This window comes from Pan paniscus, chromosome 9 (assembly GCF_029289425.2).
Source record: "Pan paniscus chromosome 9, NHGRI_mPanPan1-v2.0_pri, whole genome shotgun sequence".
Classification (NCBI taxonomy): domain Eukaryota; kingdom Metazoa; phylum Chordata; class Mammalia; order Primates; family Hominidae; genus Pan; species Pan paniscus.
This window is the reverse complement of record NC_073258.2, coordinates 46,406,540-46,432,835: the sequence shown is the minus strand read 5'-3', so window position 1 is coordinate 46,432,835 and position 26,296 is coordinate 46,406,540. Positions and strand designations below refer to the sequence as shown.

Genomic DNA, 26,296 nt, shown 5'->3' with positions numbered 1-26,296 from the left:
GAGGCAGAGGTTGCAGTGAGCCAAGACTGTGCCACTGCATTCCAGCCTGGACAACAGAGTGAGACTCCATCTCAAAAAAAAAAAAAAAAAAAAGAATTGCAGATTCTATAATCTCTTACTCTCCTTGAATACACATATAGATAGCCATAAGTTTTACTAATTCTGTTTAAAATATAAACATTATACAGCATCTCAGCTCTGGAATTCTCCAATTAGTGAGGCCCCCTCATCACTAATTAAATCTGAGCTACGGAGTAAGCTGGTCTTTTCCTTCTCCTTGGTTCTTCAATCCATTCAAACACTAAGTCTATAGATTTTCCACTAGCACAATCTCCAGTCTCTGCAACCTCTAAGTCATCTTGTGATCTGATGGCTTTTTACCATATACTTCTCTAAAAACCCACAACACCTCTTTTCTGCCTGTCACTTTAAACTTTTCAGTTGACCTCTCAGCCTGCACCTCTGCTGGCCCTCTATTAACCTAAGCAGCCTAGCTTCCACTGCTCACCAAAACAAAATTCCTACTCTGCCACACCGATATGATGATGGTTCCCCTGTACTACCACACACACCAAGCTCATTCTCCTTTGGTGTCTTTCTTCTTGGTGCTTCCTGCATCAGGAAACCCCACTCAAAGATGGTTTTATGTTCTCATGAAAAAACTGGGGCATTCCATGCTATTTTGCGGTCTTCCATGGTTCTTTGAGAGTATGTACTTGTTATTACCTTGGGAAGTTGTGAACAAAGTAATACAAATAAATTCTCACAATGTATTAGCACTCAGGAGGTTTTACCAGTGCTACCACCTACAAGATACCCAGGTTGTAAAAGGGAGAGCATCAATATTTTGTGTGCCTAACAACACACAGTTGCTCTGGTGAACTCGTATTCTCACATGAATAGGAATTCATTCACTGACTTTATAATGAATATTCTTAGCCAAGAGCATTTCACATCTCTCAGGTGAAAATGTTCAACACTTAAGTGCTACTAGTAATTTTTATGGTTGGAAATGAGGATCAAAGAATGAAAGAAAAAATAAATTCACAGATTCATACATTCAGCCAAATCTCCATGGCTCATTTTCTGCCACATGTTTTAAACTGTCTCTCTCAAAGATGGAGGAGGGGAGGAATAAGTTGCTTTTTATTTCCCAGCTCTCAGATCTGAAATAAAAGCAGACAGACTTGGAAAAAAAAAATCAAACATTCAAGTAACACTATACACTGCTACTGTTCCCCTAGGAGTCCCTCGCAAATGAGTATCAAGAACTCAATAGATACTTTCCTAGTAAAATACATAAACAGATAAATAAATTATCCCAGGCTGAAAAGAATTTCCACATCTGGTAGCTCACTAGAGCTTGTCAAACAAGTCAGAAACACGCAGGGCCAGAGAAGATCATTCCTAGCTCCTGATTTCAGGGCTGGAGAGAGAATGGAACATTTCCCAAAGCGCTTTGCCTTCCAATAGGAAATACGACCCATATAAACACACAAATAACCCCTCTGTTTTCTTCCAATTAAATAAATAATGATACCCGGTATTCGGTCCAAATGTCTGTGTGCTCAAGTCACAGACACTGGAAGAAAACAGGCTTTCCTACATGGTCTAGCCTTTCGTTCCCAAGAACTTGCTATGGTGTGCCTTTAAGGGTTATATTCAATGTACATTTAACACCCCAAAGAAGTAACTTAACCTCTGTGCACTTCAGTTTTCTCAGCAATAAAGCCTGAAGTGACAGGATGATCCTAAGATCTTCACATTCTGACACTGTGTTTCTTTTAAACAGAGCTTTCTGACTGGGGTGCTATGAATGGGTAATGCTCATGTAAAGAGCTAATCCTCACCCATCAGCAGTGAGGCCTCGGGTGGGTCACATCTAGTGTGCCGCAGCCTTGTCTGTGTATCCCAGTATAGTGTATTGGCATCATCTATTTGTGCAATGATTTGACAAAGGATGGAGAAAGGACTGTTGTGGCTCTAATAACTTTCTCCTGGAGAGTGATTCTAGAGTGCACTATCAATTTTCAAGCTAATATCCAGGTAGATCTCCCTCATCATTTATCTTACATCTCTTCCCTCTTACACTAGGCCCAAGTTTCTCTCATAGCTCTCGGAAGTGTGCAATCTGTGAACTGGCCTTTAATCACTGCTTTATGTTCCTTTAGCAAGACCTGGAGCCAGTTGCTTTAAAATGGTCTCTGTAAATCAATTCTTCCAACCCTTTAACATAAGCACTGCCTTAGGATGCCTTTGCATTTGTGAAAAACATGCTGGAAGTCTAGGGCTTGAACCTGCATGTTATTCCTCAGTACAGGCGTCATTAGAATCCTGAACAAAATAAGATCTGGTTCACCATATTCGGCTCTCTCTCCTCCATTAAAATAACTTCTTGTTTTCTTTCTTCAATTTCAACATGCTGTTGGCCATCACCTGCAAATATACCCTTATCTTAACACATGCAATCTCTCTGTGTTCCACAAGAAAGTGAAGGAATCTGACATTTTTTATGCATTGAAGTTTGGTACTTTTCCATACGGAATCACACCTTACAGATCTGCCTGTACTTCTGATGGCTTAGAATCATTACAACCAAAGGGATCTCAGGAAGTCACTTGGTCTATTCTTCTGCATCCAAGCAGACCTAGTAAAACCACTCTAAATGCTGGGGGATTGCTGGCTTCCTTCTCTTAAAAATTCCCAAATGGAAGACTCCTGTCTCTCCAGGCCTCTTAAAAATTCTTTGGGGCAACAGCTAAAAAGGTCTGCTGCATGATTTCTCTTTGATTCTCATATAGTAAATACTGTATTTAAACCATTTTTAATTTTAAGTAGGATAATGAATTTAACTATTACAGAAATGACAAAGGCTACAGAAAAAAGAAGAAATAGAGATGCTTATTTCAGAGAACAAGCAAGGGGATATTTTGATTATGCTAAAGGTGCTGAGGTAGCTAGACTTACCTAACTGGCCTAGTAAGAACATTAAATCCACAGGTGCAGATGTGCCCTCTTTTTAATCACACACAGAACATTTACCAAAATAGACCTTTTATGGGGCCATATAGTTTCAATAAATTCTAAAATAATAAAATCGTAGAGTATATTTTCTGACCACAGTAGAATCAAACCAGAAATCCATAAAAAAACTATTAACTTAAAAATCTGACAAAAATAAGCAATGTACTTTTATATAAGTATGTGTCAAAGAAGATAATACAATGGAAATCAGAAAATATTTTGAGCTTAAAGACAATAGAAATATGACACATCAAAATCTGGAAATGCACCTAAGGCAGCAATTGAAGAGTAATTTATAGCTTTATATGCATATATTAGAAAAACAAATATTGAAATCAATGACCTGATCTATCAAGTCAAAAGGCTAGAAAACAACAGCAACTTAAATTCATCAAAGGAGAGAAAGAAATTAATCAAGAAAGGAGTAGTAATTAAATACAAAAAAAGCACAACAGAAAAATCAACAAAACTCAAAAGTTGAGGCCAGGTGCAGTGTGGCTCATGCCTGTAACCCCAGTGCTTTGGGAGGCTGAGGCAGGAGGATTGCTTGAAACCAGGAGTTCAAGATCAGCCCATAACAACATAGCAGGAGCTTGTCTACCGCCCCCCCGCCAAAAAAAAAAAAAAAAATTAGCCATAGTGGGACAATTCTGTAGTCCTAGCAACTGGGGAGACTGAGGTGGGAGAATCACTTGAGCCCAGGAATTTGAAGTTACAGTTAGCTACAATTGCACCTCTGCACACCAGCCTGGGTGAAAGAGTGAGACCCTCTGTCTTTAAAAAAAAAAAAAAAAGTCAATTCTTTGAAAAGATTATGGATAAACCTCCAACAAGATTCATCATGAAAGACATAAAACAAAAATTGCCAGTATCAGGAATGAAAAAGAGTACATCATTCCAAATCTTACAGGCTTTAAACAACAAGGGAATATTACGAATGACTTTATACCAATACATTTTGTAATTTAGATAAAATGAGCAAATTCCCTGGAAAATACAATTTATCAAAACCAACACAAGAAGGAAATCTGAATAGTATTAGAGACATTAAAGAAATTGAGTCTGTAGTAAATATGCAAGGCTGCTGGTTGGGAACGAAGGGAACATGGAATGGATAGAAGAAGAAAGTTACGGCCGGGCATGGTGGCTCACGCTTGTAGTCCCAGCACTTTGGGAGGCTGAGGCGGGTGGATCACGAGGTCAGGAGATCGAGACCATCCTGGCTAACACGGTTAAACCCCGTCTCTACTAAAAATACAAAAAATTAGCCGGGCGTGGTGGCGGGCGCCTGTAGTCCCAGCTACTCGGAGAGGCTGAGGCAGGAGAATGGCGTGAACCCGGGAGGCGGAGCTTGCAGTGAGCCGAGATTGCGCCACTGCACTACAGCCTGGGCGACAGAGAGACTCCGTCTCAAAAAAAAAGAAGAAGAAGAAGAAAGTTACAAATATCACCTATGGTCTGGAGATCAAGCAACAGAAGCAAAGAATGTGGCACCTATGCATATTTTCTCCTTTCCTTATGTATATATATTTGGATATATAAACCAGTTTATTTTTCCTCTTTTCTAATTACTATTTGAAATAAGAAGTATTGCTACAATTTATTCAGGTTACACAATTTATGTAAATTTATACTATTTATTCTCTGGATGTTTGTGGTTGGTTCAGCTTCTTGAGTCTGTACATTTATGTCTCTTGCTAATTTGGGACGTTTTTAGCCATTATTTCTTCAAATATTTCTTCAGTCCCACATTCTTTCTCTTCTTCTAAAATTCTAATGACACAAATATTATATCTTTTGTGATTGTCCCACAAGTCTCTGAAGCTCTGTTCATTTTTCGCCAATCTATTTCTTCTCTGTTGTTCACACTGGAGAATTCCTATTGATTTATCTTCAAGTTCTCCAGTTTTTTCTTGTTATCTCCATTCTCCTATTGAGCCCATCCAGTGAGTTTTCAATTTTAGGTATTGTAATCAGTTTTGAAATTTCCTTTTAGCTCTTCTTTATATCTTCTGTCTTTTTACTGAAACTTTCTGTTTTCCATTTGTTTTGACAGTAGTCATAATTGCTTATTAGAGGCTTTTTTGTGATAACCTTTTAAAAATCTTTACCAGATAATTCTAACATCTGTGTCACCCTGTTGGCATCTGTTAATTATCTTTTCTCATTGAAGTTGCAATTTGCCTGGTTTCTGGTATGATGAGTAATTTTGGAACATTCTGAGTATTGCTATGAGATGCTGGATCTGTACATTTTCTCTGTTGGTCTGTTTTCTACTTCACTAATTTAGCATTTAACTTGCTTTCTTCCTTCTACTTGCTTTGAGTTTAATTTACTCTTCTTTTTCTAGGTTCTTAAGATGGAATTAACTTTTGGTCACTGCTTTTAGACTTTTCTTCTTTTTATAATATAAGCATTTAATGCTATAACTTTCCCATAAGCACTGCTTTAGCTGCATCCCACAATTTTTTTTTCAAGTTTTGAAATAGAGTTTACTTACAATAAAAACTATCAATTTTAAAGGTATAATTCATTGAGTGTTGACAAGTGTATATAATGATATAACCACCACCATATCATAATATAAAACATTTCCATCACCTGAAAAGCTCCTTCTTGCTTTTTTGTGGTCAATCCCATCCCCCAGGCCTGGCAATGTAGTTTTTTCTACTCTAGAATTTCATATACACGGAGTCATACAGTCAGTAGCCTCCTACATCTGACTTTGTTCACTTAGCATAACACTTCTGAGATTTATCCATGTTGCTGCATGTATCCATTTCTTTCTTTCTATTGCTGTGTAGTACTCCCCTGTATAGATACTCCACATTCTGTTTATCCATTACCAGCTGATGTTTCTAGTTTAGGGATCTTATAAGTCTTTATGCAGACATATGTCTGCACATATTTATTTCTTTTGGAAGCTGGGTCATATAAAAAAATGTTTTATATGCCGAACTGTTTTCTAAATTGGTTGTACCAGTTCACATTTTCACCAGTAATGTATGAGTTCAAGTTGCTCCACAGCCTCACCAATACTCAGTATTGTCATTCTTTTTAATTTTACTTATAGCCATTCTAGTGGAGATATAGTGATAACTCAATGTGCTTTTATTTTAAAACTGTTGTAATGACTATGATGTTGAGGACTTTTTTTGTGTGTCATCTTGTACCTCTATATCATCCTGTATTTATTTATTTATTTATGTATTTATTTTTATTTTTATTTTTTTAAGACGGAGTCTCGCACCGTCGCCCGGGCTGTAGTGCAATGGTGCGATCTTGGCTCACGGCAACCTCTGCCTCCCAGATTCATGTGATTCTCCTGCCTCAGCCTCCTGAGTAGCTGGGATTACAGGCTCACACCACCATACCCGGCTAATTTTTTGTATTTTTAGTGGAGATGGGGTTTCATCACGTTGGCCAGACTGGTCTCAAATTCCTGACCTCGTGATCCGCCTGCCTCAGCCTCCCAAAGTGCTGGGATTACAGGTGTAAGCCACTGCGCCCAGCCTATATCATCTTTTAAAAAATGTTTCAAGCAGTAATTTTTGCTCAATCTACCTTTCCCCCTCTGTTTAATCCTATTCTCTTTCAGCTTTTAAAAAATGTTATTCTTATTGACAAGTAATAATTGTATACATTTGTGGGGTACAATGTGATAGCTCCATACACATTTACATTGTAGAAGAGCAAATCAGACTAATCCATCACCTTGCATACTTATTTCTTTGTGGTGGAAACATTTAAAATCCACTCTTCTAGCAATATTGAAATATAACATATGTTATTATTAACTATAGCCACCTTACTGTGAATAGATCACCAGAACTATTCCTCCTGTCTAACTGAAACTTTATACCTTTTGACCAATATTTCCCCTTTACCTGCCTTTCTCTCCAACCTCTGGTAACCACCATTCTACTCTCTACTTCTATGAGATCAGACTTTTAGATTCTACATTTAGTGAGATAATACAATGCTTGTCTTTTTGTGCCTGCCCTCTAGATAGCATAATGTCCTCTAGATTCATCCACGTTGTCACAAATGACAAAATTTCATTCTTTTTTCAAGCTGAATAGTATTCCATTGTGCATATGCATCACATTTTCTTTATCCACTCATCTGTTTATGGATACTTAGGTTGATTCCATATCTTGGCTATTATGAACAATGCTGTAATGAATATGAGAGTGCAGCTATCTCTTCAATATACTGATTTCAATTCCTTTGGACATATACCCACAAGTGGGGTTGCTGGATCATATGGCAGTTCTATTTTTAGTTTTTTGAGGAACCTCCATGCTCTTTTCCAAAATGGCTGTATCAATTTACATTCCCACCGACAGTGTACAAGGCCATACATGTGTGGTCCATTTCTAAACTCTTTATTCTGTTTCATTGTCCTATATATCTAAATTTATACCAATACCACCATGTCTTGATTACCGTAGCTTTATAGCAAGTTTGAAAATAAGGAGTGTAAGTCCTGCAACTTTGTTCTTCTTTTAAAAAATTGCTTTGGCTTTTTCAGGTCTGATGTGTTTCCATTTCAATTTTAGCTTGTCAATTTCAATAACAAAAAGACTTCTGGGATTTTGACTGTATTGTTTTGAATCTATACAACTTGGGGAGAATTTACATGGTAACAATACTGAGTCTTTGGATCCACAAGCATGGTATATCTTTCCAATTATGAAGTTGTTCTTCAATTTCTCTCGGCAACATTTTTTAGGTTTCACTAAACATATCTGGCACACATTTTGTTGTATTTTTCAAGTATTTCGGTTTTTATGCTACTGCTAGAGTATAAGTAACATTCCTTGTCCTTGTGGCTTTTTGGAAAGAGTTGATATACAATAAATAATTTATTTAAAGTGTATAATTTGACATGTTTTGGCATCTGTATACACTAGTAAAACCATTACCCCAATTAAAATAATGAACATATCCATTTCCCCTAAAAGTTTTTTGTACCCCTCTGTTATTCGTCCCTCCTGCCCTTTACAGCCTGACCCTCCCCACTTACCTTCCAGGCAACCACTGATCTTTCTATCTCTAGGGTTAGTTTGTACTTTCCAGAATTTTATATACATGGAATCATAAAGTATGTTCTCTTTTTCATCCTGCTTCATTAACTTAGCATAATTACTTTGAAAACTGTCCATGTTGTTGCATGTATCAATAGTTACTTCTTACTTATTACTGAGCCATATGCTACTCTATGGATGTATCACAATGTTTATCCAGTTAACTGTCGATAGACATTGTTTTATTTTCTCCAATTTTTGCCTATTACAAATAAAAGCTGCTTTGAATGTTAGCATACAAATATTTGTGCAGACTTTTGTTGTAATTTCTCTAGGGTAAATCCCCATGGGAAGAATGGCTGATCATATGGTAGATGTATGTTTAACATTTTAAACTCCAAACTGCTTTCCAAAATGGATGTAACCAGATTATGGATCACAGTAAAGTGGAAGGGCATACAGGCCAGAATAATCTTTTCTATATCTTTCATATGTGTGTTGGTAAGGGAGATTTATTCATTCATCAAATGTTACTGAATTAACTACTGAATGCAATGAACTGGGTTAGGCACAGAGGGCATAGCAATGAATAAGACAGCCATGGTTCCTGCCCTTTGGTGCTTACATTCTAGAAGGAAAAAAAGACACTATAACAACACAGTTCACAATTATTTGCTCACAAAGAGGTACAGAGTGCTCTGAACCCAACGTGACTGAGGACTCTCTGAAAGCTTCTTTGAGACAGCAACAGCCAAGCTGAGTGTTGAAGGATGAGTAGAGATTAACAAGACAGATATAATCCCAAGGGACTGTGATAACACCACAAAATAGTAGTTCTGGGATCCAATATAACTCCCCTAGGATGCAAATATTTACTTATTTATTCCCTTAATCAATCAAGCCTGCTCCCAATTTCTGCATGAAAATCCTAGGCTTTGGGATAAAAAGCAGGATTTAGGAGCATCATGATCTTCTGTCTCTTGATTCAACACTAAACTGAGTCCCTTCTTCAAGATAGAAATGTTCCTTCTGAATAATGAAAACGACAATCTCGTTCATGAATCATAGTAGAATCATGAATGGAATAATGAAAATAGCAGTAGTCATAATGATAACAGCAGCAGCAGCTAACATGGCATCTGTAAAGTGTAAAATCTACTGTCTATCACACAGGAAGTGTACTTACTGCCTTTTGGTGCTTACATTCTAAAAGGAAAAAAAAGACAATAAACAACACAGTTCACCATTATTTGCTCACAAAGAGGTATAGAGTGCTCTGAACCCAACCTAGACTGGGGAATCCCACTTTCCATGTGGGAGGCACTATGTAATTTCATCCAATGCAAATAATAACCTCATGAAGTAGATATTGTCATTACCATTTTATATAAGAATGAACTATGATCCAGAGAGATTAAATAACCTGTCAATCATCATAAATTGGTCAGTGATAGAGCAGGAATTTGGGAACGGAGGCCCTAAAGCACCAATGATAGGGGTACCTAAAAAATGTATTTGTTTGCCTTAGAGTCAAAATAATTTTGTGACAGGCAAATGATCTGCTGATGGCTGTAAGTAACTACTTCTGAGGACCACTGATCTCTGGCAAATGTCACTCACAGTAAAATCCTCAGGGAAGGCAGCACAGTGTCAGAAAAATTCAGATTTAAATCCCAATTCTTCCACTTATTAGCTATGTGACTATAAGCAAGTTATCTAACCTTACTTAGTCTCAGCACAGAATAAGAAAAACATACTTGCTTTGCAGGCCTGGGCCAAGAGCATAAGTAATGTATGGAAACACTCGGGACGTTGACAGGAACATAGTAAGTTGTATATACAAGGTTGTTATCAAAGTTGTTCCTTCCATAGCATCTGGATATTCTGACTAACAGAGATAAGAAAGCTTCCTGATTTCACTCTTCTAATGATTACTTCTTTAGAGGTAATATGGAATCAAACACAAGTAATCAGAGGAAAGAGGTAAAGATTCGAGCTCAGTCCCTTTAAGTGCTGCAAAACTTCCTCGTGTTAACATAGTCTTAGTTGCTTAAAACAAACTCAGGGTTGAAAGAAATCATAGAAATACATTTAGCCCACCCTTCTTTTAGTAGTCTTCCTTTAGACCAACTGAAAATACTTAAGAGACAGCCCTCTGTCCATCTTGGTCACGTCGTTTTGAACATTCCTTTTTTCCACCTCTCTTTTGCCACAAAAATAAACACACGGGTAGCATTTGAAGCCATTACATGCAATGAAGAGAGAAATCACTCACAAAAAAAAAAAAAAAAAAAAAAAATTGGTCTTTTTGCCATTACTTGGCTAGAAAAACAAGTAGGCAATTTGTTTTAAAAATGGGAATAATAGTATACTAAATATCATCCAACACCCTAGACACTACGCCATAAAAGTCATCTCCTATGAATAAAAATAAATCCAAAAAGATGAATGTATGTTTTATTAGCTACTCTCACGCCTTTCATTGGCCAATAACTACATCATCCAGGGCATCGCACATCAATCTATTAATCTATTTCATAACAATTTCTTTTACACTCAAATGAAGCTACATTTTTTTAAAAACCTAGGAAAACTTCAGCTTTTAATTTTTAGTGGTGGCGATAGTGTCGGGGGGGAGTGGATTCCTTTTCCTTGCCCTTAAAATCCACCTTCAATTTAAGTGTTTAAAAATGTATTTCTATAATAAATACATGTACTAAATATAGCTTCATTTTTAAAAATTTATGATTTAAGAACCCCAAATTCAACAAATCCTAAGTTAGCTAAAGAAAATGGTTACCTTGCTCCCCTTTCCCCTGAGCCAGCTATAGCTAAATGACTTGAACACTCTGCGTGCTTAAGTCTGATACCACTTTTACCCACAGCCGCAGGCCTCCACCTGTTGTCATCATGCATCTCACGTACACCCTGACAGGGCCCATCAATTCCTATTGCTTTTCACCAGGCCTGGACTCTGGTACTTTCCCCTGGGGAGACCTTTACTGGTCTCCATACTTAACCCTTGAACCCAGCCTAATCCATCAGCCTCATTGAATAAACGGTGATAGGGAATGTTTCTCCCTAAAGACAGGCAGCCAGCCTCTCCACTTAAAACTCAGAAAGAAAGCCATCAACAGGGTCTGCTTTGTTTGTCAGTGTCGCCAGCTTCTTCACTTATTGATGTTTTTATTGTTGCAGCGCCCAGCTGCTTGAGTCAAGGGAAGTGGTATTCAAGGAGACATCAATTAAGTGCTTGTTAAATGCTATAGATGCTCTTTTGAAATTGTCCCCTGGGACTCTCCTTGGGAGTTCCCAAAACCAGTGGAGGGCACAGTTGCCATTTTGGAATAGGGTTTCTCCAGTGCTTCAAAGAACAGCTTCATAACCCACACTCTTACGCACACCTTTTGGACTCTACTGGAAGATTTTAGAAACTCTGACTTTTAAGAAGGAAATATAATACTCTTTTTTAGGAAAGACAAGCAGTCATAGGAAGTAATATTAAACATATAAACACACTGTGTAAAACCTCCTTACCTCATAACCAAATTGCAGCTCGTCAGAGGTCAGCATAATGATATCATCATCAATGGCCAGAACAGCTTCTGTCTCGATTTCATCATAAGGGAAGAAACGGTTACTTAACTTGTTTTCAGCAGTCCTCACAACTTTTAATGGAACCCGGATTTTGGGCCAGAGAGAATCTGGAAAAAGAGAAAAGATATTTACTATTCTCCTAACTTTTGTGAGGAGATAAAGTAGTAAAAGCATGACATCACAAATGAGATGGAAGAATCAGCTTGTATCCACGGCTCTCATCAAATCCAAAGGTAGAACTGTGCCAGGGGAGATTCTCACAGATGCATCTTTATTATAATAAAAAATATATATACTGCACATACACATATATACAACATATATACACACATACTATATACATACATATTTATCCTCTCTAAATTCTTGTAACACTACTAATTCTCAATACTGTCCTAACTAGAATGAACAAATTGGCTTCAATTCACAATTGAGAGGCAGAGAAGCAAAACGACTCGACCAAGGTCACAATGACAGGAAGAGAAATAAGGTCTGCATAACCTCATTCTCAGGATCAAGACTTTAATATCAGAACTCTACCCACCTCTGGTAAATACTCTGCAAAATACTTTCAGATAAGTATATCCTAGCTGAAAACTTGCCTGCAGCTGTGCTAGGAAATATAGTGCATGTGCCGAAGGTCCCCGACGTGCCCACCTCCATCATGCAATCAAACAGCTTTTGGTGCCGCTAAAATCCACCACTCATCAAAGTATATTTTATTGAATGAGTGTAGCTTCCTTAACTCAGCACTTTATCCCCTCCCCTCAACTCACTAGGTTTGGTTTCTCATCATGACCAATTTACAAAGTAAATATCAAATTTCTAGGTCCAATTATGTGGGATTTTCTAGTATACTGAAGAAACACCAACCCATGACATGCCTTACATTTTTTTCCCATTCTACTTTATGAAATAGCTGGGTAATTTAACCAAAGGTTCTTTGTTTTAAAATGTTGCATTTAGCATAGCATGAAATTCATACTTCTTTGGTACAGTACCCATGTCCATAGATCTCAGAGGGCGGTTTGTTCTTTACACATTTGTCAAATGAGAATAGGAAAGCTAGGTATCATACTGCTTTCAAAAAGTCCATCATGTAATTGTAGAAAAATCTCATTTCTGTGGGTCTTGAAGTCCCAAAGCGCTCCTGGCCACTCCAAAGTCACCATATTGAAGAAGAAGTATGATAGAGGGAAAGTCAGTAGGAGAAAAGCTGCCTTAACTGACTGCAGATAAAATGTTTTACTTCTGCATAGTTGTAATATAACTGGTTGTAGAACACATTGTTGGGGGCACTCCCAGGGTCTTGGAAGAGGCCTGTGCAAGTGAGAGGCCCTGTAGTCAAGGAAGATATTCACGGTCTTAAAATAAACCTGTGGCACAGAGCCTAAAAGAGAATGGTCAGCTCCAAAAAGGGTGTTTGGGAAAGGGCTGAATCCGTGACCAAAGAAATAACCCTATGGGCCACTGCCTTTTCATCAATATCAACAGTTATAGTTTCATTCTTGGCACATAATCGAAAAATATCTTTGGAATAATGCATGAACACATGGCTGAAAGACTGGAGGCCTGGGTTCTGCATTATCTGTGGGATCTTAAGCAAGTCCATTCTTCTCAGGATAAGAATAAGTAGAGGGAAGGGGAGAAAGGGAACTTTGTTAAGCAACTAATATATGCCAGATGCTTTACAGATGCACTGTAATTCATTCAATCCTCCTGACAACCTTATGAGGCAGGAATTATTTACAAACTAGTATTTTCATGGCTCAGAGAGGTTAATTAACTTGCCCAGTGATACACAGAAAATAAATGATAAGGCTAGTATTTGAACCTAAGTCTGTTTAGCATTAAAAGACCAAAAAGGACCTGCAGCTTCAGAATCCCATGTTTCTCTGGATCTGGAACAAAACTAGTAAGGTTCAATCATTTTCTCCAGCAATCATCCTTATTCTTGCTTGATCCCCACTCCCTATTTCAGATAAATAAAATCCCTGTCATACATCTACCATTCCCAAATCCTTATAAAATATGAATACATTATAACAGTCATCCTCAAACTTTTTGGCACCAGGGACCAGTTTTGTGGAAGAAAAATTTTCCATGAATGTAGGGGAAGGAGGGGCGGGGATGGTTTTAGGATGAAACTACTCCACCTCAGATCATCCGGCATTAGATTCTCGTAAGGGGCATGCAACCTAGATCCCTTGCATGAGTAGTTCACAATAGGCTTCTCGCTTGAGTGAGAATCTAATGCTGCCACTGATCTGACAGGAGGCGGAACTCAGGTGGTACCCACCACTCACCTCCTGCTGTGCAGCTTGGTTCCTAACAGGCCACAGATGGCTACGGGTTCATGGCCCGGGGTTGGGGACCCCGCCCTGTAACATCTAAAATGAAGGAGGTTATAGCCCTACCTACCAGACCGGTGGTTTTCAAAACTTTTGGTCTCAGAATCCCTTCATGCTCTTAAAAATTACTGAAAATCCCAAAGAGATTTTGTTTATATAGGATACACACACACACAAACACATTGTCTATTTACTATATTAAAAATTAAAACTGAGGAAATTTTAAAACATGAAAATATATGAGCACACATTCCATTAGCTGTGGGAAATGATGTCACTCATGACCTGTAGATTCTGGAGAACTCGACTGTACATTTGTGAGAGAATAAAAGAAGTGGGAAAGAGAAATAATGACTCAGAGTGATTATGAAAATAATTTCCATGTCCTGGATCTCCTGAAAGGATCTCAGGGATGCTCAGGGTACCCAGATTACACTCTGAAATCTGCTGAGTTAGACTCTGTTCAGATTTGGGTACCACAACATTAAAAGAAGTACCAACAAGCCCAGAAAATAGTTGAGAAGAAATAACAAGGACAGTGCAGGCATCTGTATCCAGGCTTTCTACAGAATGCTTAAAGAAACTAAGTGTGCCACTTATCACTTTATTGCCTCTCAGTTTCAACTGTAGTCATCATTGCCCTGTTAGTGATAGCTGAACTGGACCCTGTAAACATCTCTTCTTTGCCAACTGGCATGGCGTCACACTGTGTCAGTACAGGGCACTGAAGGGCCAGTGCAGCGCATGGGGGTGGCTTTCTTCCTGGTTCTGGTATGCCTTTTTTACTTCTTGCTCCAGTAGTGCCTGGCCAGCAGGCAGGCAGGCAGGGACACTTGTCTCTAGCAAGTGTAAGTAGCACTTCTTCCCTGGGGCAGCTTCCCAGGAGGTTCTAGCACACCCCAACTGGCTTCCCAGTGAATTTAACAGCACCCCTGCAAGCAGCTTCCCAGCAAGTTATGTGGATGCCCCACCAGCAACTCAGCCAGAATTCTCCCTGTGGGTAGTTCCAGGTGAGCTCCACTAAAGCCCTAGCCAGTTTCCCAGCAAGTTCAATAACACTCCTGGGGCAGATTTCTGTTGAATTCTGTGTGTATACGAGGGCATGACTGGGTTTCCTGCTTGTCAAGTTTTGCCTGTGGCACCTCAGTAAACTTTACTAATCCAGTGGATGTGATTAGTAAGGTGTGAATCTCAGATCTAGCTGGGGAAGGGGCTCTCCCAAGTTTATTTTCTGTAACCTTTAGAGTTCTCTTTACCCTCTAGTAGGCAAATCCTGTTACTAGTTAATAATTCTTTAGATTAAATTTTTCCGTTCAAATTATCATGTGGTTTCTGTCTCCTAAATGAACCTCGACTAATATTCTTGGGGTATCAGAAAGATTATCGAATGAAAAGGGAATTGTTCTCTATGGTCTCTAGAGTTAGAAGCATGACAAATGGAAGGGTAGAAGTTACAGGGAAACTGATTTAGACTTAAAATAGGTAAGAACTTCCTGATGGTATAAACTGTTCTAAGATGTGTTGCCTTCAGCAGCACAACGTGCCCTTTTACTTCAAATGCACTAACTTAGGTCAGATTTCTACTTGACATCAGGTGGAAAACTAAACAAGATGCCTCTATGGCCTTAGGATTCCATGAGGCAGCAAAACATCACAGAAAGAACACAGTCTTTGGAAACAGCTTCAGATCCCAGGTCTACCACTTGCTTGTCATGTGACCTTGGACAAGTTAAACACTCTGAGCCTGCTTCTTCAACTATGAAGAAGGAATAACAATGACACCATCTTGACATGATTAACTGTGAGGGTGAATGGGAATGCATTTAGCAACACAGTGCCCAGCACACTGGAGGTAGTCACTAAAATGTTAGCCATGCTTTCCCTGGAAAGTCTGTGTCTACCTACAGAACCAGAGCATTTTTTTGAACCCTAGGTAGCAGTGTCAAAGTGGTACAGTTGAGATCTGGTACATCACCCTGACAACCCAGTGGTATACCCCTGGCCCAGGCCTTCCATATCCATTTTGAGAGAAGCAACATCCCTGCCATGAATCCTCTAAACTCTCACACTAATAAAACAAAAGAACATGGAACTTTGGTCATGTTAATTCCACAAGGCAACAAGCAGCTCCTCTTTCCACTATGTAGAGAAACTAGGCTAGCTACTTTGATTAAGTATGAACATACCTCTATACTGGATGGAATCTGGACTTACAATTGGGGAATGTGTATAGCATATTCAACCGATAGACAGCTTTCCGCACTGTTCATCTATATATGTCCAAAGAATTACTTGAGACCATGTCCACAAAGAACTAACTTGCCTCTGTAAAGTCTTTGAAGGGGAAGTTTTAGAGAACAATGAAGACCCAGGAGGATGATATGGGGTGCAGGTAGAAATATAGAATGAATCATGGCTTTTTAAGATACATGGTTACTTTTCCCTGTTGCAAGTTAGGTCTGAGTAGCCAAAAGTCGGCTTTGGCAAAAGACATCTCCATTTCAGTGATCAGCTACCACCAGGCAGAACTCTAAATAGAATTCTCAGTTTCATGTTTTCCCTTTGTCAAATTAAATGGCCTCCATGAAAGAGAAGTACCATTCTCTTAGGCTTCTGACAGTATCCCTTTCGTGGAGGCCAGAAATGAGAGGGTAGCAATCAAAGAATAAGCATTAAAATTATATCCTGCCTTTAGATAATCCTGATATGGAATTTTGATTCTGGAAAGGTAACCTTTAAAAAAATTAGGACTGGAGCAGTAGAAGGAGAAGGGAGAATGAGGTAGGAAAGAAAAACATATGTGAAAAAGAAAAGAGGATTTTTCTTTCCCATTAGTTTTTTCAAAAAAATAGATTTACTTTTCTGTCTCTCTGAGTCCCTGACAAGGATCTAGTTCTTCTATATGATCCCAAATCAAAGAACTGACAACACATGATGATTTTCCTACAACTAAACGGTAATCTAAATAGACACAGGGGGGCTTAGTGCAAAGGGCATGAGCTTTGGATCTAGAAAGAACTGTGTTGATTTCTGACAAATTACTAATCTGAGTTTCATTTTTCTTATTTTTGTAAAATGGGAATAACAACAGTTTCCTTGCAGGTTTGTCCTAAGGTCTAGAGATAATAAGCATGTAGCACAGTTCCTGTTCCTAGAATTAAAAAAGTATACAGTATGGTTATATCACTATCATCTTCACAAATGGATTCTTGTGAAGTCCTATGAACTTCACTTCTCTACTGATAACATGAAGAGGTCTAAACAGAAGAATATGGGGGTGACCCCTAGAATGCAGACAGAAACTGTGTCATAGCTAGAAATCTTCAGGCCCAACTTCTATTGCTTAGCCTAAATGGGGTCTTTCTTCCTTACTCCTTTAAATTCTAAATGAAACAGCATGCCCTTGTATCTTATGTCTCATCCTGTGAACCTATAACAGACAAAATAGAAATGTCACCTTCCATTCATACAAAGTAGCCTGAAAAATATGATTTTTCAAATGCGTTGCAGAATTTATGAAAAACAAACAGCTGAGCCAGGTGACCTGATAACTTCACAGTATGAGCTTTAGCCCAGCTCAAAGGAGAAAAAGAACTCCTTGTGTTAAGGATTTCTTTTTTTAAGTATATTGATTAACGGTTTTCTCCATGTTGGATGCCAAGAGAAATGTGAGCAAAGACATTTTTCTCCAACTTGGCAAAGGTACTACAAAAATGGTCAGGTTGACTGAAGATGACCCCAAGTCCATCCTGCCAATCACTATCATAAATACAACCACAGATTCACAAAATAAATTATCAGATTATCTCCATACAAACCTTAAGCCCACTTCAGAATTGCCTGAGTTGCTGGTGTACAGCTGGTCTCATGACCCAACTCCCTGCAGTCCTAGAACTCGGCTCAAAAGGAAGGTGGCTGCTGGTTTTACTCCCCTGTTGACCATCCTGGGTTGCTGACATGCTCAGCCAACCCCACCCTGCCTGCTAAGGACTATGCAAATCACAGTCTGAAGCTGGGGGGCTCCTGATGTTAATTCAAATTTAAAACTAAAGTCAGTTAAAGGAAGAAAGGCAGTAGCCTGCCTTTTCTTCTGACAAAGCTCAAAATCAATGTGATGAAAGCTCACTGGAAATTTCAATTGCCTAGTCTAAGTATTTACTTAAACTTAAAACCCAGAAATTTGGACTTAAGTGTAACCAAAAGAAAAAAGTATTTGGTTGGGTTGGAGAATGAAAAAAAAAAAAGTGGGAAGGGGGTAGATTTCTGCCTACACAAATCCTCCCAGCAGCAGACATGGTAACCACAATATTTATTTTAGTAAATGTAGAGAAAGCGAAAAACATCACTTTTGCCTCTAATATTTCAAAGACTTGGACTTGCTTTTTTTTTTTTTATAATATATATGTTACTAATGCTGTACGTGAAAAATCAGATGCATTTGCTGGCATGCGGACCAGAGCTGACAGCCTCATTTACCAACTGAACAAACACCCCACAGAAGATTAAACATGGTTCATGTTCTCCCCAAACAACCACATCGCCAGAGCCAGAGCCCTGACCTAAAAACCACTGTTAGAAAAAAGCCAGTCCAGTCACTACACATGTCAAAATTAGGGCCTCATCAGTTAAGGGCTCTTTTTCCTCCCTAGAGTCAAAATCTTTTAAAAATAAACTAAAGTCTTGGTCATAAAATTAACCACTACATTTTAGCAGGGTCTTACCAAAAATTAAAACTGAACACCCAACTCCAAAATCTGGGCTCCTGCTACTGCCTTTAGTTGTGCCAGTGTAGAAGCTTAGATCAAGAAGGAAAAAAAAATGTATCCTTTCTCACAGTTTGCAATGATACCTTCCCCAAAGAAGTGACACAAATTCACAATAAATAACTCACCTTATGCCTAAAGTGGCTAACCAGGAGTAATAAGGAGAAGCCTCTTTTGCATTTAGCACTAGAATTTGCAACTCTGCCTTTCAGGCAGGATTGCAGGAGCAGGCTGAGAGTCTCTCTGAAAGCTGGTGGCCTTTCCATGCAGGAGCAAATACAGGCCTGTGACTACTGCAAGACACAACAGGCCACTCCAGACCCAATGAGAGGCCCAGCCTTCCTTCTGCAAACATAGCCCATCCTTTATAAATGAAGGGACTAATTAGCAATGCAATACCATCCAATTCACTTCACTCTGGAGAAAGGCAATTGGTATGAAGAAATCCAAGTCAACAATTTCCTTCTTTACATAGTTCCTTATAATTGTCTCTCTTTTCCTTCCTTTCTGTATTCTCATCCTCCCTTCTTAAATGGTGCCCACATCTTCCTTTTTCTTTTACCCCTTTCCTTCTCCCTTATTAAGTATCAAACAAAACAAAAATCCAGAAAACTGGCCATGTTACAGTGTTGAGAAAGAGAAAACAAATCTTGGCATAGAAAGTTAATTTTTAAAAATCAGGGAATAATACAGGACCTTCATTTAAAATAGCTGTTTTATTTACTCAAACTGTGGCTCCCTAAATCTAAAAAGAAAGCACATGATTCTCTCAGAGAACAAACATCCCATGAAGTAAAGAAGAAACTAAAGAATTTTCTCAAGGCAAATTCTGATTTGCCTAACAGAGCCAGAAATATGGACTTCTTCCAGCCTAGACTATAGATCTACTACTGGCTATTTTCAGGGTTGACTTTCCCGACTTCAGTATATCCAATTAAAAGAGACTAGCCATAAAAAGTGCAGATACTACTGTCAGGCAATAAACTAGACCTTATCGGTGACAGTGGTGCACATTACTAACTTCAAACTCATTCATTCCTTGCTCTAATCCATCAAAAACTTCCTGGCTTTAATAGGCTATAAATGGCAGGAGCTTTGAAGTCCCTGGGATTAGGATCAGTAATACACAGACTGAATGAGAAACTAAATGCAGGTGGAACATACTCTGTGCGTCCTGAATTAAAAACAAATCCAATGAATCAAATAGTCCTCAACCCTAGCTGCCAGCCAGCAGATTACAGGGGTGGCCAAGGCAAGGAACAAAGTGATTAAGGGAGAACCAATGGGAACTTCTAGTGATTGCTCTCTTTAAGGACCTGACTTGAAGTCTGGACAGGGTATGCTTTGCTGCTGACTTTTCCATTCAGAGGTGAGGCCATCCCTTTTTTTTTTTTTTTTTTTTTTGAGAAAGTACAGCATCAGAGCAGAGATAAGAAAGGAGAAAACTAATGCCTTTTAAACTGAGTTTTCATGTAAACAAATCAGCTGAGATGGCTGAGGGAAGCTGAGATCTGTTTTCCTAAGGCTGATAGCCTTTGATCCTATTGATTCCTAAGCCCTCAAACACTTGTGGCTACAGAGTATGCCAGGGCTTGGAGTTAAATGGGCCACCCTAGAACAAGAATGAGATGACTGAGAAAAATGGAGGCATGCTGTCTCAGAAATGGTATTGCTATTGACAAAGCAGGAAAATTTATTTAAAACAAAGGATGTGAATAATTTGGCCATCCAAAATCGATCCAGCTGAGAGAGGCACTAAGGCTTCTTACCTTCTGGAGGGTTTTTATTCTGATTATTCCAGACGACAAGTAGTTTGGATAGACTGGGCACCTTGGACACTTCAGTGATGACCCGGAAGAGGCTCTCTACTCGGTCGTAGGTGAGGACTATGGCGGTGAACCCTTGAGACTGTGGTGGGATCAGCGGGAGGAAGAGTGGATTGCTCACGCTACCCCACTTCTACAAGAGGACAGATTAACACGGGTCAGAAAAGCAGCTGTAACAATATGGCTGACCCAATATCGTCAGCAAACCCAAACATGGCAGGCTTGGTGGCTTTTACCAGGACAGATCCCAGAGCTAAGCAACTGCTCAAAGTCTTCCCCTCCTCAAAATTTGCATGGACTAATTAAGTTTGGCTCTGATATCACTGGAAAAGGAGCTGAGAACTTTTGCAGCTGAGAAAAGAATTCTAGTTAAACATGACAGATTAAAGCATGCGTTTATCTCCATTCTCTCCCCAAACCCAATAAAAAGGCAGTTGATGAATATAAAAGAATATAAATCTACAAGGACAAAGAGATGGGAGAAGAGACAACAGCTGATGGGCCTATTACGATATTTCTGAAAGATGGAAAGGGCTAGAGAAGGGGTAGCAGAGGAGGAGTGAGAGTGGAGACCTGGGCACCTACCAGGAGGGGAGGCAGCGATGGCAAGCAAGCCAACCTGGGAATTCACAGGGTTCAGGAATGAAACTCACAGATACCTTGTGAGGTAAGAGAAGCGGTAAGGTTGAAAACAGGAAGATTGTTAAAAATCTGTTTAAGGAGCAGTTAGAGGCCCAGATTCACAAACCCTCCCTTGATCCTACTCAGCCAGAAAAACGACTCTTCCCTCACCCCAGCTAGAGAAGGGAGGTTTCCTCTCCAAGGAAACTGAAGCTCTAGACAGGGAAATACAGGCACAGAGGAGACGAAAATACAGGCTAAAAATCTACATTCTGAATGATGGGCCCTACAGCCTTCTTTCCCCTTCAGTTCCCAAAGCATTGGTAGCCATGTGGCTAGCTCGGCACCCCAACATCTTACAGTGAAGTCCTCCAGGCAACAAGCTGGCCTTCACACAAAGAACTTCCAATCAGCTTTTCAGCGCTTCCCTCTCAATCGTGAGCAGATTCTAGAATCACAGGCATTTCAAGAGCATCTTCAGCATGAATGTCAGAAACCAAACGAATAAAGAAAAAAAGGAACTTAGAAGTAACAGAAACAACAGAAGCAGCAGAAGGAAATTCAAACAGCATCAACAACAAATTGTAGCCACTGGGAGATAAGATTCTTCATCCATGAAACAAGAATAAATTGCTATTTTTATTTTAAAAGCTCTACCAAAGAACAGAAACAACTCTTCGACATTAAAAATATAATAGTTTAAATTATTTTTTGAGGGCAGGATTGCTACCTGGTTGGTCCTGTCAGTCGGGGGAAAAAAGGTCAGGATTGCAAGATAAAGATGACAAAATATTCCAGACTGGTGAACAAAAAGGCAGAGATGAAAAATAAGGACAGAGAAAATGAGAAAATCTAGAAGGACCAACATCTATTTAATAGGAGATTCCAGAAAAGAAAACACAGACTATGGGAGAAGTAAATCTATCAAAGAAATTAAAGAAGTTCTCAGTATGTAAGATATAAGAGGCATGAATTTTCAGATTGCAAAGGATTAACAGAAGTAGCACAGTGAATTTTTTAAAAAGACAAAAATAAAAAAACAAAAACCACTGCCATATCAAAGTGCATATTTCTGAACACAGAGAATAAGAGAAAATGTTCACAATGTGTGAAAATAGGTGAGGAACATGTAAGTTCAATGTACAATTCTCAAAAGTTATCAGTTAAATGTGAAATGTTTTAAAAATAAAGTTTAAAAAGTGATGAAAGAAAGTCAATCTCTTTGCTACCATTAAAATATTAAGTACTTTCAATACAGCAATGTAAGCAAGAATATTTTTGCACTGACAATAATTAAGATTATTTAAATGTTGTTATATATTTTACCAGCTTTATTAGGATATGATTCATATACCATACAATCTACCCACTTAAAGCATATAATGGTTTTGGTATATTACATTGTTCACTTTTAAAAATTGTGGTAAAATATATATAATATTAAATTTGCCATTTTAACCATTGTTAAATGTGTAATTCGGTGGCATTAATTACATTCATATTCATATGTTATCATGCAAAAAGCCCAGGACTGAATTCCATCTTTGCCAGAAGGTGGCTGAGTATGAAATGTCCTATCTGCTATTATGGCTGCTGCATACTTCCCTAGTCTTTTATACTCTGGGATTGCCAAGGTTCCCTATCAATCTCATCCATATCACTGATGGACACCCATCACCAACTTTGTGACAACAGCTGTCTGCCAGATGTAACAGTGTGGGATGAGAAATGCACACAAGCCCATGGAATACACATGGGATGGAAACTCAAAGAAGCTGAATGGGATTCCTAGGGTCCTAATGTAATCAGGATATTAAAGCCAAAATGTCCACAACATGCTATAATTAGATTTCACAACCAAGAGACACAATAGGAAACACCATCTTTTCTTTTTCTTTTTTTTTTGAGACAGCGTTTCACTCGTTGCCCAGGCTGGAGTGCAATGGCGCAATCTCGGCTCACCTCAACCTCCGTCTCCCGGGTTCAAAAGATTCTCCTGTCTCAGCCTCCCAAGTAGCTGGGATTACAGGCATGCACCACCACACCGGGCTAATTTTGTATTTTTAGTAGAGACGGGGTTTCTCCATGTTGGTAAGAATGGTCTCGAACTCCCGACCTCAGGTGATCCACCTGCCTCAACCTCCCAAAGTGCTGGGATTACAGGTGTGAGCCACCGTGCCCGGCCAGGAAAGGCCATCTTTTCAATGTTGATCTTCTGTTTCCATGACATCACACTTTGATATTAAGCTGTAGTCTTAGGAAGGTGCCTGGATTTTAGTATTTGCACCTTAGCAACTCATTGTACTTCTAGAAACCTTTTTGAGTTTTCTACCCCAAATTTTATTCTTCATCTCTTCCTGACCTTTATGGAAACCGAAGTCAGAAAGTAGCCCTATATTTAAGTCACAATTAATCCCCAGGGACCGTTCATGGTCTATGTGCCATCACTATCCCCAACCCACTCACCTAACCCTCTTGACACAATACTCACTAATGCCTGCTTGAAAAACACCATTTTAAGTGGAAAAGAAACAAAAAGATTCTTTTAAAAAAATGTATAAAATGATTTAATGTGTGATATTGAAACAGTCAAGATTTACTGAGTACTTACTAAGTGCAAAATACTGTGCTTTACATGTATTACCTCATTAGATATTCACAACAACCCCCAAGATAGATACGGTTATTGTTCTCACTTTACAGATGAGGAAACTGTAGAACTAGAAATAGCAAATGATGTTCAAGGCTATATAACCTGTAAGTGATGGAACTGAGATACAACTCAAGCAATCTGATTTCAGAACACCAGACGGTAATGGTTCACAGCCCTTCCCTATGCCCTCCTACATATATACCCAAACTGGGTATGCATTACCATTTTATAGACTTTGGAAAATTCAAGTGTGGGGAACTCCAGAGTTTGCTACTTCTAGCTCTTTTCTAAGACAAAAATCCTAAAAGTTCTTGATCCTTGTTAATAAAATCTGGGCCAATAAGCAAGAACCCACCCCAAACACTATGATTTCAGAAAGTCTATGGAATAAAAACACACCAAATATATAACACTGACACAAAGTGTGCATATAAATTTAAAAAGGTAAATACACCACTAAAACAGAAGGAAAAACTATTAAAACTCCAACAGAATGAGGTCTGTTCTTTGGGAGAAGAGGGGAGAATGCCAACACACTTAAATGTCTTTATGACATTAAGAGGAGAGGAAAATTCCCTAAGAGATGCAAAGCTTAGGCTCACAAAATGAATGCCTTGGCATTTAAACTGAGGCATCCCTGAAAGGCATCGCAGCTCTGATTTCAAGGAGCTGCCAGGGACATGGAGCCAGAGTCGCTGGCAAGACAACAGATCGGGTCTCATCCCACATGCCAGCTCCACTTGGGAAGTGAATTGGTAGGGGAGGAGGAAGGACAGGAAGGAAGGGTTGGCTGGGAAGTGGACAGTAACTTTTCTTGATGTTGTTTTTCCCCACTGCCCACTTGCATCCCAAATAGGGCTTGAGTACTGGAGAAGCAGGGAAGGCAGCATGGGGGGTATGGACAGCATGGAAAGGAGCATAAGGAGAACTGGATCTTGCCAATACCGTCCCTTAAAATCCAGAAGTGGAGATGAACACAGGAGGCAGTATGTAAGCTTCTAAGTATACATCTACTCAAACACAGGCTCAATTATTTACTGTAGAACACACCACCAGGGTTAATGCAAATGGCTTCAAAATTGAGTTAGCATGTTTGAAGTCAGTTTTGGAATCACAAGTTCTTAATCGGAATCCAGGTTCTTTCACTTGCCAGCTGCATAGCCTGGGCAAAGTACTTAATCTCTCTTGTACCTCAGTTTCTCTGTCTATAAAAATCATCATATAACTATTACCATCTTTCTAGGTAGTATTACTTAGCATAAATGAGGTAATATATGTAAGGTACTGTCATGTAGAAGCATTCGATAAACGATAGCCAATGGTTGATCTTGTGTGAGTTATAATTTCTCCAGGCTTTACGTTCCATGTGTCTCAAAAGTGGATAGGAGGTAGCCTAAGCAGTCTTGAGATCTCTTGCAGCACAAGAATTCCAAATGAAGTCCTTATTTCTCCCTCTCTTTACCATATCATGTTTCAAGGTCCTGGTTTACCTGGATTCTCTACCTCTACTTCTTCCTGTCCAAATATACTGTTTTTATTTCCATGATTTTCTCTTTTCCTTTCTATTCATTATGTTTTGGCTATCCTGAAAGCTCCACGAAGGCAGGAGCCAGAACACCCACTATTTAGAACAATGCCTAGTTGTTCAATCAAAACTTGTTTTTTAAAGAAGTAAGTTAAAGCCAAATGACTCAGGCCTGTTTTATCAGTCCCCCTTATGTATAGATATGAATAGCTGATGTACATTCAAATGACTAAAATTATGAGTTTTGAAATGACTCCGAACCTAGTTAACTCATTTTATACATACTTACCAAGAATCTTACTGTGCTGTGTTCTGAAGAAGTGTAGGATTTTATAGAGATATTTAACAGAGGGCTTTAATCTGGGCCTTGCCATGTACTAGTCTTGTGACATGTACAGTTCTTTGAGTATCAGTTTCCTCATCTGTAAAACAGGGATCATGATAGTATCTACCTCCTAGGGCAATGATGATTAAACGAGATTATGTACATAAACATTTAGCAGAGGGCTCAACACAGGATCCTATGAGTTAGAGTTTAAAGCAAACAAAATACTTCCACTCTTCTCGATTTGTATTCATCTGGCCTACTAAAACACTGGTATTGGTGATTCAGCAATTATTCCCACTAGCTTTATTTCTGGTACTCATTCATTCAGTCAACATTTCCTGAACATACATTATAAGCCTGGTATAGTGTTAAAGATGCAAAGATGAACACTTTCCTTCCTCTTAAAACACACGTAACCTAGTGGGGAAGACAGCACAGTAAAAACACAAATTACAATGTAAACTAACAAGTAGTAAACAAAGAATGAAAGGTACTCCATAGGTGGAAACACCGAGATCTACACAATCACCTCTCCCTACCTGGAGATAAGGAGGTCTGAGCAGTGCCTTTAAGAAGAA

General features: G+C 38.9%; 1 protein-coding gene across 4 annotated transcripts in view; it reads right to left on the bottom strand.

Annotated features, from left to right (window-relative positions):
- EXT2 (exostosin glycosyltransferase 2) overlaps positions 1-26,296 on the bottom strand; it is a 148,449-nt gene that overhangs the window by 26,045 nt on the left and 96,108 nt on the right. For all 4 annotated transcript variants that reach the window (XM_034932426.3, XM_034932427.3, XM_003808219.5 and 1 more), the window contains 2 exons: positions 20,535-20,724; positions 11,592-11,758 (listed from right to left, as the gene is read on the bottom strand). In XM_034932426.3, coding sequence (XP_034788317.1) covers positions 11,592-11,758; positions 20,535-20,724 — 357 coding nt within the window. The remainder of the gene's footprint in view (positions 1-11,591; positions 11,759-20,534; positions 20,725-26,296) is intronic.